The 13,385-nt window shown below is 42.1% G+C and overlaps 1 protein-coding gene across 1 annotated transcript; it reads left to right on the top strand.

The window, feature by feature from the left end:
• Nucleotides 1–209: 209 nt before the first annotated feature.
• Nucleotides 210–10,446, top strand: LOC109901715 (potassium voltage-gated channel subfamily V member 1-like). Its single transcript, XM_031786842.1, has 3 exons — nt 210–683; nt 2,852–3,886; nt 8,494–10,446. Exons 2-3 carry the CDS (start codon nt 2,899–2,901, stop codon nt 9,024–9,026), a joined length of 1,521 nt encoding a protein of 506 aa, XP_031642702.1. The 5' UTR covers nt 210–683; nt 2,852–2,898; the 3' UTR covers nt 9,027–10,446.
• Nucleotides 10,447–13,385: the final 2,939 nt, after the last annotated feature.

The raw sequence follows: 13,385 nt of genomic DNA, 5'->3' as shown, positions 1-13,385 counted from the left end.
TTGAGATGGGTCACATTTTTTTGATGGAACAATTTTGTGAAATTGTTTAAAATGCCATTTCTCTGGAAATATCCATCTGCATAACGTAATATCATTAACGTTCAAAACTCATTATGAAATATTTATTTTAATGGTTTCTAATATGAATAGGCTAAATTGGATTTTTAAAGATCCATCATAAGACATTTGCATGCGCTATATTCAGAAAAACAGTTCGCTCCTAACGCCACTCCTTGCGTGTGCTCGTTGCTACTCAACATTTTGAAAAAGCACCGCGAGCTAAAAGGGTTAGAACAATCCGGAATCATTGGTTCCTCCATACCATAACATTAACCCCTACCATTAACCATAAACCTTACCTAACCATAACCTTAAACCATTTTTTATTTCAACTTTAAAGGGATAGGGACAATAACAAGGACAGAGCCAAGATGGTCGAGTGCGCGGTGCGCATCTGAGGTCATAGAGCTGTCTGAAACGCACGAGTTTTGTCATGTTTCTTCGAGTAACTGGCGCTCTTTTTCACTTCTGCTCGCAAGAAGATAAGAATCATGACCAACACCAGTGTCAAAACGCATAACTGGCTGTTTTACGCAGAGTATAAAAAAGAACTTGGCTAATGGAGAGAATGGAAATCTCAACCATCCCTTTTATCAAGATGAAAACTCTCGATATATAGCCAGGTAAGACCAATCTTTTCCCCCTTGTTAAGTTGTTAAATTGGCTAAATTATATTAGTCGGGCTAGTTTCGTGACTACTACTGTAGTTTGGTGGTCCACTTGATACAGTACAGCCTAATCTTTCAGAGATGGTTCATTCCAGTAACCTAATTTCTCTGACAACAAATAACTATTTAATGCAAAACGTATTAATACTTTATTTCAATGTAATAAATAATTGACAGCAACTTATATTGCATATTTATTCATGATTTATATTATAGCAAGAATATCTACAGCTATTTGTCATTAGAAACACATGTGGTGCTCTGTTATTACATAATTACAAACTGCTCACCCATTAGGCTTACAAAATGTCGGTAGTTATTTTATTTGCAAGTGAAATTAAAAACATGAGTTCATTTCGTTTTCATTATGATGTTAAGCCAGTAATATAATGTTGTTGTAGTTATTGTATAATAGGGTGCCATTTTACAATGTTATTGTCTAGACACCCCCATTTATCCTGCCTTTTCTGTCATGTATTTTTTTAAACAAGGCAAGTCAGTTAATAAGAACAAATTCTTATTTACAATGACGGCCAACACCGGCCAAACTCAGACGACGCTGGGCCAATTGTGCGCCGCCCTATGGCACCAATCACGGCCAGTTATGATACAGTATGCTCATCAAATATCTTCTGCAATGACCACATTCGTTAACGTGATTGCCTGCAAGAAAATCCAATTTACTCGTGATTCTGGCGTCTTATTTTATTTTCTATATGTGTATTTGCTCACACAGCCATTTAGAGAGCTTAGAAACATGTAGAGTTAACATAATCAGAATATCTCCATACTCAGTAACTTGTTTGGTAGGATCAGACGTTTTTTATTTAAATTGCAATCGACAGTTTGCCCTGTAACGTCTGCTTCCAACTCACACTCTCAAACACGTAGATCCCCTGAATGCAGCTCACTCTCCACATCCCAATCACCTGAATTCTAATCACCTGTATGTCATTATCATACACGATTTTGTTCAGTTCTTTGCACCCCCATCACTGTGAGGTATTGTTTGTTTTGTGACACGCTCTGTTTTTCCCGTGATTTACTCCTCCCGTGTATGATCGTTTTTGCCTGCCTCACTAACGACGCCTTTTGCATATTCCCTGCCTGTACCTTAGCCTGTCGGATTTCCTGTTATCAACCTATTGCCTGATCTCCCGGACGACGTTACTAGCCTTTTTCCTGCCTGTACTGTAGCGCTTTTGGACTCCCTGTGTATGACCTTCTGCCTGCCCCTGGACCCAGCTACCTGCCTCCTCCTGTGGTCCTTTACAATAAACACCTGCTGCGCCCTGCGCTTGAAACCAGCTCTCTGTCACCCCTCGTGTTCATTACATAACCCTTTTGGATTTGTTACAATATCAATTGATATAGCATAGGTATTATCTTCCTCCTTTCACTTAAAATGATGGAAAATCATCATCACCTTCACTACTTTTACACACAGAGCATGTTTTCACTATATGGTTGTTCCTTTCGGTCATGACAGGTGAGCACATTCTACAGTGTCTGTGTTCTTGCCAACAGATCAACTGCTCTGATATCCATTTTTCAAGATTTATCTTTTAAATATGTGCGACTTAATTACCACCATGAGGATGTTAGATAGCAGATAGACTTAACAAAGGGAATTAATTATTACGGGAATAGGAATATTAGGTAGGCCAGCTAAAATATTTAAATCTCCACAAAGAGCTTTGAATAACTAGGACATGGCCAGAGGCTCTTTCCCTCTCTCTCGCTCCCCTCTCTTTCTCTCTCTCTCTCTCTCCCTCTCACTCATTTGATGTCAGACACAATGCTCTTGGTAGGAGCAGCCAATGTGGATTTCTTCATTCAGGGAGCAGAAGGAGTTTAACTGAGGATTACGGATAACTAATGGCTGCTTCTAGCCAAGCTGTAAAGTGTATTCCCTTCTCACAAGGCTAATAGGCTACACAGGGGATGGAACAAGCAGGGACAGAGTAGAGAATTCCTCTTGGAATTATTGTGAAGATTCTGACTTACATGTTAACTGTTCTCTAGGTGGTCTTAATTGGCTTTGGTGCCAATCACTATTTTGAACCTGAACAACTGTTGACCTCAGTGTTTTACCTTTTCCTTGATACCCAACTGCACTCCAGGTGCCCTTCAGGTTTTCCCCTCCACCCCAGCCAGGCCTGTGACCGCCATGATGAGCAGCTCATCCAGCCCAGCTGAGTTCTACGGGGACAGCACCTCCTTCCTGTCCATAGACTCCAGCGTCTTCTACAGCGAGCCCCCTCCTGTCTGTGGCGACCCACTGGACTTCTTCACCATCAATGTGGGTGGCAGCCGCTACGTTCTCTCCCAGGAGCTGCTGGCATCCCACCCAGAAACCCGGCTGGGCAAGCTGGCCCTGTCGACACGGGACTCTGCCCTAGAGCTCTGCGACGACACTGACTTCCTGGAGAATGAGTTCTTCTTTGACCGCAACTCACAGACCTTCCAGTATGTGATAAACTTCTACCGCACAGGCCACCTGCATGTCAGGGAGGAGCTTTGCGTGCTCTCCTTCCTCCAGGAGATTGAGTACTGGGGCATCGACGAGCTCTGCATCGATCCCTGCTGCCGGGGACGCTACTACCGCCGCAAGGAGCTCAAGGAGAGCCTGGACATACGGAACGAGGCTGAGGCTGACGAAAGCCAGGACGAAGACTTCAACGACGTCGCGTGCCCAGATCTCCGCCGGCGCCTGTGGGACCTGCTGGAGAAGCCAGAGTCTTCACGAGCGGCACGCGCCTTCGGCACGCTGTCAATCATCTTCGTGGCGGTATCCATTGTCAACATTGTGCTCATCTCGCTGGACCTGGGGGATGTGGGTGGGAACGGGATCGGTGACGAGAGTGGGGGCAGTGACGGGGGTACACCTTTCTTCGTGGATGCACTGGAATATGTGTGCGTGGTGTGGTTCACTGGCGAGCTGGTGCTACGCTTCGTCTGCGTACGCGACAAGTGCCGCTTCACCCGTAGTGTTCCCAATGTGATTGACCTGCTAGCCATCCTGCCCTTCTATGTGACTCTGGCAGTTGAGATTCTGCACGGTGGCTCTACAGAGCTGGAGAACATGGGCCGCGTGGTACAGTTGCTCAGGCTCATGAGGTCCCTGCGCATGCTCAAACTGGGACGCCACTCCACAGGTAATGTAGTCATCTATCTATACATACTATCAAGGTAACACCCAAGTGCAGACTATGTTAAGTAACAATGTTTGTGACAACAGGGGCAGGCAAACAACAGGTCAATGCAGACAGGGGTGGATAATCCAGAGTAGGAGCAAAGGTACAGGACGGCAGGCAGACTCAGGGTCAGGCAGAGTGGTCAGGCGGGCAGGTACAGGGTCAGGCAGAGTGGTCAGGCGGGCAGGTACAGGGTCAGGACAGGCAAGGGTCAAAAACCACGAGGGCGAGAAAAAGAGAGGCTGGGAAAAGACAGGAGCTGACAGGACGAACGCTGGTAAGCTTGACAAACTAGACGAACTGGCAACAGACAAACAGAAAACACAGGTATAAGTACACAGGGGATAATGGGGAAGATGGGAGACACCTGGAGGGGGGTGGAGACAAGCACAAGGACAGGTGAAACCGATCAGGGCGTGACACTTACAGTATAATCATTTGTAGTAGTCACCTGGAATGCATTTCAATTAACAGGTGTGCCTTGTTCAAAGTTAATTTGTAGAATTTCTTACCTTCTTAATGCGTTTGAGCCAATCAGTTGTGTTGGGACAAGGTAGGGGTGGTATACAGAAGGTAGCCCTATTTGGTAAAAGACCAAGTCGATATGGCAAGAACAGCTCAAATAAGCAAATAAAATGACAGTCAGTCAATCATTACTTTAGGACATGAAGATCAGTCAATCTGGAAAATTTCAAGAACTCAAGTTCAGCCGCAAAAAAACATCATGCCCTATGATGGAGAACCACCACAGGAAAGGAAGACCCAGAGTTACCTCTGCTGCAGAGGAGAAGTTCATTAGAGTTACCAGCCTCAGAAATTGCAGCCCAAATAAATGCTTCACAGAGAACTAAATAGCAAGAGTGAGAAAGGGAACGATGACAGGCTAGGAGAAGGAGAGAAAAATATTAATTCATATTTCACAAATTTCCTCAGGGGATTGAGAAAGGCGGGCCTGACAGGTGAATGTTCCTGAGTCCATTTGTGTCTGTCTGTGTAAATTTGCATCCGTGCGCGTGAATGGCTTGGATGTTGCGGATTTTGGCGAGGGATTGTGACATATTCCCTCTAGTATGCTACTTCAACAAATTAAGTAAGTATAGCATCAGGAAAAGAAAGAGAGAAAAATAGATTTCTCACTCTGGGTGATGGCAATTAATAAAACAGATGCTTTTAGGGGAAAAGTGTGGATTTACAGGGCATGTTCTCCACTTTGTCTACATGCTGGGACATCTTGATATCCTTGAGGAGTCTATGACATTTGCTCAGTTTAAGTCCCACGATCTGACTAAAGTGACTTTAGTCAAACTATAAAAGCAGGAGTGTTCTTGCCATGTGTGTGACAATATGTCTGTAACAATATCCTGAACAAAGCTGCATCCCGATAACTGTATCATTTTGCAAACAAAGATGAGGAAAAAAACTACAGCCTCCTTTTTATACTTATCTCCTATTTGAATATAATATCACTCTTTCCTCTGCTCCTGAAGCTCTCTGGACACAGCACTCAGGGTGTCTTTCTAATCTGATTAGATAAAGGGAAAAAAAGATCATGCAAAAGCAATATGAAAACAGATACCTGAAGCTCAGAGAAATGGTAAAGCTGGCGTTGTCCTTGAGAGTGTGTTATTATTATGAACCCTCCTTGTTTGTGCTCTTGGAAAGCACCCATATAATCTAATAAAGGACCCAGCTAGCACACAACGTTCTGAGAACCATATGTTTCTTAGAGCTTGGTGAGAGCGTGGTTGTCCTATGGTTGTTTTGCATACAACCTTCCCACATACTTCTTGGAATGGTGCAGGATAGTTGCTTGACTTTGTAACATTCTCAGCACATTTAAGGAACTTGACCCCCAAAAAATTGCTTCAACAAAACGTGTCCTAAATGTTCAAACATTGGTTACATTTCATTTCAATTTTGGTAATGTTCTAAGAATGCTCTCCAACTCGTTTGAAATTGGGAATGTTCTCAAATAGTTCAGAGAATGTTAAGAAATGTCAGAACTTCAGCATAACGTTTCCTTTAGGTTTTCTCGTGGTTCTATTTAAAGTCATATTCTCACATTGTTTCCCGAGAACGTTAAGATACAACGTTCTTCTGTGTGAATTTCAGTAGTTCAGCATAATGTTTCCTATAGGTTTCCTCATGATTCTATTTAGTCATGTTCTCAAATTGTTCTGAGAACATTATGAAAACTTCCATAAAACCACAAGAAAACTTCAGTAATGTTCAGAGAACATTTTAGGAATGTGAATGAAAAATATATACATTCTGTTCTCAGCATCAACAAAACTCACTATCATCCATCGTGTTAAGTGTTCCTTTAAAATGTTTGAATAGACTATAATAAACAGCTTTGTATGAGCAGTGGCACAATGGACTAATTCCATGGATAGAGAACAGATGAGCATAGGTATGAATCTTACTGACGCTGTGCCATAAAACATTTCTTTATTTGTTTGATGATTAATGCCTAAGCAGATAAATGTCCATGTGTCCTATCTGTGCTTGGAGTTGAACATCGTTAATCCAAACTAAGCTTGCAGTGTTAAGGCTTATTGAAACATGTTCTCAGAACATGGTTTAATTACCTTCAAATAACCTATAAATAGTCAAACATTCTCAGAACCTACCTAAAAATGTACCCAGAACAGGCAAAATGTTCACTTCTGTTCTCAGAACCTACCTAAAAATGTACCCAGAACAGGCAAAATGTTCACTTCTGTTCTCAGAACCTACCTAAAAATGAACCCAGAACAGGCAAAATTCTCAGAACGTTTAATAAACGTTCAGTTTTACCGCTCATGAAACTTACGGCTTCATTTCCAGAACCAATGGAAACCAAAAACGGGCTTTCCCACAACTTCCAAAGAACCAAATGTGCTAGCTAGGTCTCATTTTGATCCCATATAGTTTCACAATAGTGTTTCAGTTGATCAAATCAAATGTTATTGGTCACATACACATGGTTAGCAGATGTTAATGCAAGTGTAGCGAAATGCTTGTGCTTCTAGTTCCGACAGTGCACTAATATCTAACGAATAACAATTTCACAACAACTACCTTATACACACAAATGTAAAGGGATGAATAGAATATGTACATATAAATATATGGATGAGCGATGGTGTGTGGCATAGGCAAGATGCAGTAGATGGTATAGAATAAAGTATTGACATGAGATGAGTAATGTAGGATATGTAAACATAATTAAAGTGGCATCATTTAAAGTGACTAGTGATTACCTTTTAAGTCCATTTATTTAAGTGGCCAGATATTTGATAAAAAGAACATAAATTATACTTGGTAAACTTCACCCAATATCTATTTTCTACTTGAGGAGTTTTGAGAGCTTTACAAGCAATCTCAGCGTGTGACTAGTCCTACCACCTGCTCAATCTCAGCGTGTGAGTAGTCCTACCACCTGCTCAATCTCAGTGTGTGAATAGTCCTACCACCTGCTCAATCTCAGCATGTCAATAGTCCTACCATCTGTTTAATCTCAGCATGTGAATAGTCCTACCACCTGCTCAATCTCAGTGTGTGAATAGTCCTACCACCTGCTTAATCTCAGCGTGTCAATAGTCCTACCACCTGCTCAATCTCAGTGTGTGAATAGTCCTACCACCTGCTCAATCTCAGCGTGTCAATAGTCCTACCACCTGCTTAATCTCAGTGTGTCAATAGTCCTACCACCTGCTCAATCTCAGCGGGTGAATAGTCCTACCACCTGCTCAATCTCAGTGTGAATAGTCCTACCACCTGCTCAATCTCAGTGTGAATAGTCCTACCACCTGCTCAATCTCAGCGTGTGAATAGTCCTACCACCTGCTCAATCTCAGTGTGTGAATAGTCCTACCACCTGCTTAATCTCAGCGTGTCAATAGTCCTACCACCTGCTCAATCTCAGTGTGTGAATAGTCCTACCACCTGCTCAATCTCAGTGTGTGAATAGTCCTACCACCTGCTCAATCTCAGTGTGTGAATAGCCCTACCACCTGCTCAATCTCAGCATGTGAATAGTTCTACTACCTGCTCAATCTCAGTGTGTGAATAGTCCTACCACCTGCTCAATATCAGTGTGTGAATAGTTCTACCACCTGCTCAATCTCAGCGTGTGAATAGTTCTACCACCTGCTCAGTTGTGTATATTTACAGTTTTTGCACTTGTTTTAACTGCCAGCTTGCTGTTAAACTTTCCCCACTAAACTCAGTCATGAGTTTCGCACATCCACACTTGTTGTTGTTTATATTAGCTGTTTGTGGAATACAGTGTATAAATTGGATAGATGCACTACAGTACCTTCATGTTAGGCAAGTGAGTATTAAGACTGATTTAAGAGTTAATTATTCAGGTAAATTATTTTGCATACCATCAAAAGTGTACACTTTCAGCATGGTCTTCCTACAGATGGCATCATTCTAACGCGTCAGTGCAGACAGCCGTCAGACTATATAATGTTAGACAGTGCACTTTCAGGTGTACGACCTGAATAAGTAATCTGTCATTTAATCTCCTTACAAGATGTATAATTAACCCCAGCCCTCTGTATCCCTGTGTCTCCCAGGCCTCAAGTCCCTGGGTCTGACCATCACCCAGTGCTACGAGGAGGTGGGTCTCCTGCTTCTCTTCCTCTTCGTGGGCATCTCCATCTTCGCCATGGTGGAGTTTGCCCTGGAGCATGACATCCCCGGTACCTCCTTCAGCAGCGTGCCGTGTGCCTGGTGGTGGGCCACCACCTCCATGACCACGGTGGGCTACGGAGACATCCGCCCCGACACCACCCTGGGCAAGGTGCTGGCCTTTCTCTGCATCTTGTCTGGAATCCTGATCTTGGCACTGCCCATTGCTATCATCAATGACCGCTTCTCTGCCTGCTACTTCACTCTCAAGATGAAGGAGGCGGCGCTGCGGCACGGGGAGGCGCTCAAGAGGCTGGCGCGGGGTTCGCTGGGTGACTCGGAGGTGGGTGGGGCAGCAAGGGGAGGAGGGGTGAACCTGAGAGATGTTTACGCCAGGAGTGTGACGGAGATGCTGAAGCTGCAGGGGAGGGAGAGGGCCAGCACACGGAGTAGTGGAGGGGGTGAGCTCTGGTGGTAGTGTGGAAGACGGACCACAAGGGCAGCTTTGGAGAAAAAGCTATGGGAAAAGTTAAGTCAATTGGGTTAAAGATGGAATCTGCAGTTGGGGGAAACATTACTACTGGCTGCTCCACCACTGTTGTTTTTGTTGCTGAGCTGAGGAGCATCGCGAATCGTGGTAAATATTTTAATCGGTTCATACTGTGCTCTTTTATCGCACGTGCAATGATGTCAGAGGGGGAAAAACATTGTAAGCGGACGTGGTTGTTTCAACATTAAGGATTCCAGCTTTAGGAATACCATCAGAATATGACAACAGTGTGTACAATGTATAGGACATATCTAAAGGATGATAGGGGGACAATTACTTAAATGTCACCTGAAAGATTTGCCACAACTTTCATGTCTAATCTTTTTCAGTGTTGTGTTCTCTGACACAACTGTTGCATGTTCTGTCTCCTCTGTATGTGACACATGACCATCTGATCATTTATCACTCCAGTGTTAATCTGCAAAATTGTAATTATTCGCCTACCTCCTCATGCCTTTTGCACACAATGTATACAGACCATTTTTTTCTACTGTGTTATTGACTTGTTTATTGTTTACTCCATGTGTAACTGTGTTGTTGTCTGTTCACACTGCTATGCTTTATCTTGGCCAGGTCGCAGTTGTAAATGAGAACTTGTTCTCAACTGGACTACCTGGTTAAATAAAGGTGAATTTAAGAAAAATAATAATTTAAGTGTCACATAGACGGGATGTACAGTATAGACTGAATTATAGACTGAATTATAGACTGAATTATATTGTGTTTGATATTTCAAAACGCCTCTCCACTGAAAGATGCAGTATGTTGTGGTGTATAGAAAAACATGATTTCATTGGAGAGCAATAAACAGATTGGACTTCTTCTTCACCCCGGTCTCTTTTACCCGCGGGGTCACTGTGAAATACCTTAAGGGCGCTGGGAGGAGGAGTCTCCGAGTCAAGTCTGTATGCAGAGACACAAATATCCTGAACTGGTTAAAGGCATTCCACAGGGTAGGTTTAACAGAGCAAATGAAACGTGGCCATACTTTATTAATCATTTAACATCAGTGATGCTATTGAGGCCTGTAGCATTTTGGAGGTCATCAAACGCTATTGTTTGAACTAAATATAGACAAATATAGGCTGAGGGTTTCAAGCTGTGATTGATTTCAAATGGAATTTTTATAATAATATAATTACAATATATGTTGGATTCAGGTCTGTGGAGATCTTCACAATTGCTGTTATAATCTGTTCAGAATGTCAAACAGCTCTGACCACTTGCACCATGTATTTAAACCATCTCAATTGCAATCCAGGTCATTTGGTTGTGTTAGTATATGAAGTACAGTGATAACACGTTAAGTTGTTGTATAAATGAATAAACAAACTATCTTGTATTCTCATTTGAACGTTGTTGTGCTTTTAAATGATTGAAAGCAGAGTGATAACACATTTTGGTGACAACAAAACCAAATATCTGACATTTGATTTTCCATTGGAATTTGGTTGTGCTTTTAGAAGGAGTGAAAGCCATGTAAGGGAATCATTGTGATACCACATTAGGGATTCAACAAACTTTTGGTTGTATTTCTGAGTGGGTGAAAATGGGTTGTAATCTCATTGAGATTATCAACCAAATATTCCGCAATTAAGTGGTGTGCCCAGTGGGAAGAGGCTGTTCCATCTCCATAACACAATCCAACCTGCCCTCAGAGTAGAATGTTTTCTCTATGTAGCACTAAAATAACATGTTTTTCTCACATTTCTCCCCTGCAGTCACCTATAAATACTGTAAATGATATACTGTACATACATACTGTATTTAATCATGTAGGGAAAATATTTTCAGACCATGGGATTTTTATCCTATTCCAAACCTCACCTTCAGCCTTCTCCGAAACTGAAGTACTTTTTCCGAACATTCTCAAGAAAGTATTGTTTTTACTCCTGACAGTCACAGATTCCCTTACATGGCTATTGGGCCACAGGGCCAGCCCCTTATCTCTTGGACATGTAGGAGTCCCTGATATTATGGCCATCCTGCACAGATGTCAATGCATTATGGGCCAGTCAACATATGAGGACAGTCTAAATATTAACTAGCAGTCTGAGACATTGGGCATACAGCACTGAAGTAGTGATGAATGTTTCATTAAATGGAATAGAGTGGACTGCGTGCATATTGTAAATCTACTTGGTATGGGAGCCGTTTTGAGATAAGATGTATAAGAACATGGATGTACAGTGAACCCTTTTCCCAACCATTTCTGGCCAAACAAACAAAATTGCGGTAGTTCACAGCAGTAGTTCTCACTTGGCAGAACACATTTTTCAATGTGACCCCCACAATAAATATCAGACTTGCCTGTGCTAATGTTTTTCACAGATGAAACCAAATTATACAAATGACTTTGCTCATGATGCGCACCTCTCAAACAGCCTGAGAAGTTAGGATACAGATCCCATTTAATGTATTATCTGACTGGCACTAGTGCTTCTAATTCAAAAATCCCATGTGCATTCCACATGTCATGTTTAGCCTATAATTGACCGTTACATTTTTTTTTTCAATAATAGGAAAAGTTTCAAGGCACATCTGAGAGTTCCTGGAGGCACATCTGAGAGTTCCTGGAGGCACATCTGAGAGTTCCTGGAGGCACACCAGTGGGCTGCGTTCCACATGTCATGTTTAGCCTATAATTGACTGTTACATTTATTTTTTCAATAATAGGAAAAGTTTCAAGGCACATCTGAGAGTTCCTGGAGGCACATCTGAGAGTTCCTGGAGGCACACCAGTGGGAACCACCTGTCTAGACGAGAGAATCAAGGACAATAAATCCACATCCATCTCCAGAGTGCATCTCAGTACACTCATTCAATATTATTGGAGGGATTGTATCATTTATACAATGTTCTATCCTCTGAATTTGTATTTGGGGAATAAATGACAAATAGAACTGGCAGCAACCCCAGGAAAACGTTTTGTGTTGGCAGGAGAGTAATCAACATGAGAGTGATAATAGTCCTTTTGATGCTGCATCAGAAGAGCCCCGTTTGAACAGGCCCTGTGAGTTTTCATAAAACACACATGAAGCTCAAATAATAAGGGAGTCAATCAGACAGAGCGCACCAATCAGCATGCTCTCTGGTGAGGCTATTGGAATATAATTAATTAGCATGTGTTTGATCTACAGGGATGAGAGCACTATCCATGTCCCAGCTGGACAAGTACTCCCAAACCTCTGGATAAAACGTACACACACACAGTCAGGCAAGCTAATTAGTAGTGTGTGTGTGCGTGTGCGTGTGCTCGTGCGTGTGTGCGTGCGTGTGTGTTGAACTATCCTTGTGGGCCCTGAAAAATCCTATTCTAGGGTTAGTGTTACAATTAGGGTTAGGTATAGTTTTAGGATTAGGGGTTTAGGTTAGCATTAGGTTTAAGGTTAGTGTTATGGTTAGGTTAAGGGTTAATTTGAGGGAAAATAAGATTTGGATTGGAATCAGTTATTTGGTCCCCACAAGGATACCGAAACAAAACTGTGTGTGTGTGCGTGCTTGTGTGTGTGTGTGATAGAGAGAGAAAGACAGTTAAGAGAAGGGAGAGATCAGAGAGAGAGAGAGACTGAGGGAGAGAGAGTGTGTGTTGACAGTGATCAGACACCATCCGGACCAGTCATGTCATAACAGTTTTTTACTTCAGATGCTTTATGGGTTGAGCTGTTTATTTTACTGCATCCTTTTCCTGGATTCTTTTTAGAGGATAAATCTCTTGGGTTTTACAAGCAGCCCCAGTACAAGTTACTTACACTAAACAGACATACACCACTCAACCGATGTTACCTTTTAAAAGAGCAACTATCAAACATAAGCAATAGCCACTGTATTGTATCTCATACAGGATGGTAATAGAGAGGAGAGTATAAACTGTTTTAGTTTGAATGCTAGTTGTGTCTCAGTACTTGGACCCCAAACTCAATTCCTATTTCATGGCTCTGGAAGTATATCCACTTTGCTAACAGTTCTATCCCTGGGGTAAATATTTCTGCCTGAGGGAAATGGTTAGACATCCCGCAGCCTTGCAGCTGTGTTTAACATACAGCAGGTTTAGTCAGGAAAAATTGATAGAGAATATAGTTTACATTACTGCAATATCATACTTTCTTGTTAAAATCTATGTGAAATGTATGTCGAGATGTTTAAGTTTCTATAAAAAAAGATTCCATTTGATAAACAACCCTGTTTTCTCTGATTTTACTTTCCCTGTATATCTCTGCCATCTTCTCTCTCACTCGTTCTTACTATTTTAAGATGACCGTAGAGTGGTTCAAGGAAGGATATTGC

The sequence above is a fragment of the Oncorhynchus kisutch genome, linkage group LG13 (assembly GCF_002021735.2).
Source record: "Oncorhynchus kisutch isolate 150728-3 linkage group LG13, Okis_V2, whole genome shotgun sequence".
Classification (NCBI taxonomy): Eukaryota; Metazoa; Chordata; class Actinopteri; order Salmoniformes; family Salmonidae; genus Oncorhynchus; species Oncorhynchus kisutch.
The sequence above is the reverse complement of the archived record's forward strand: the minus strand, read 5'-3'. Positions and strand labels throughout refer to the sequence as shown.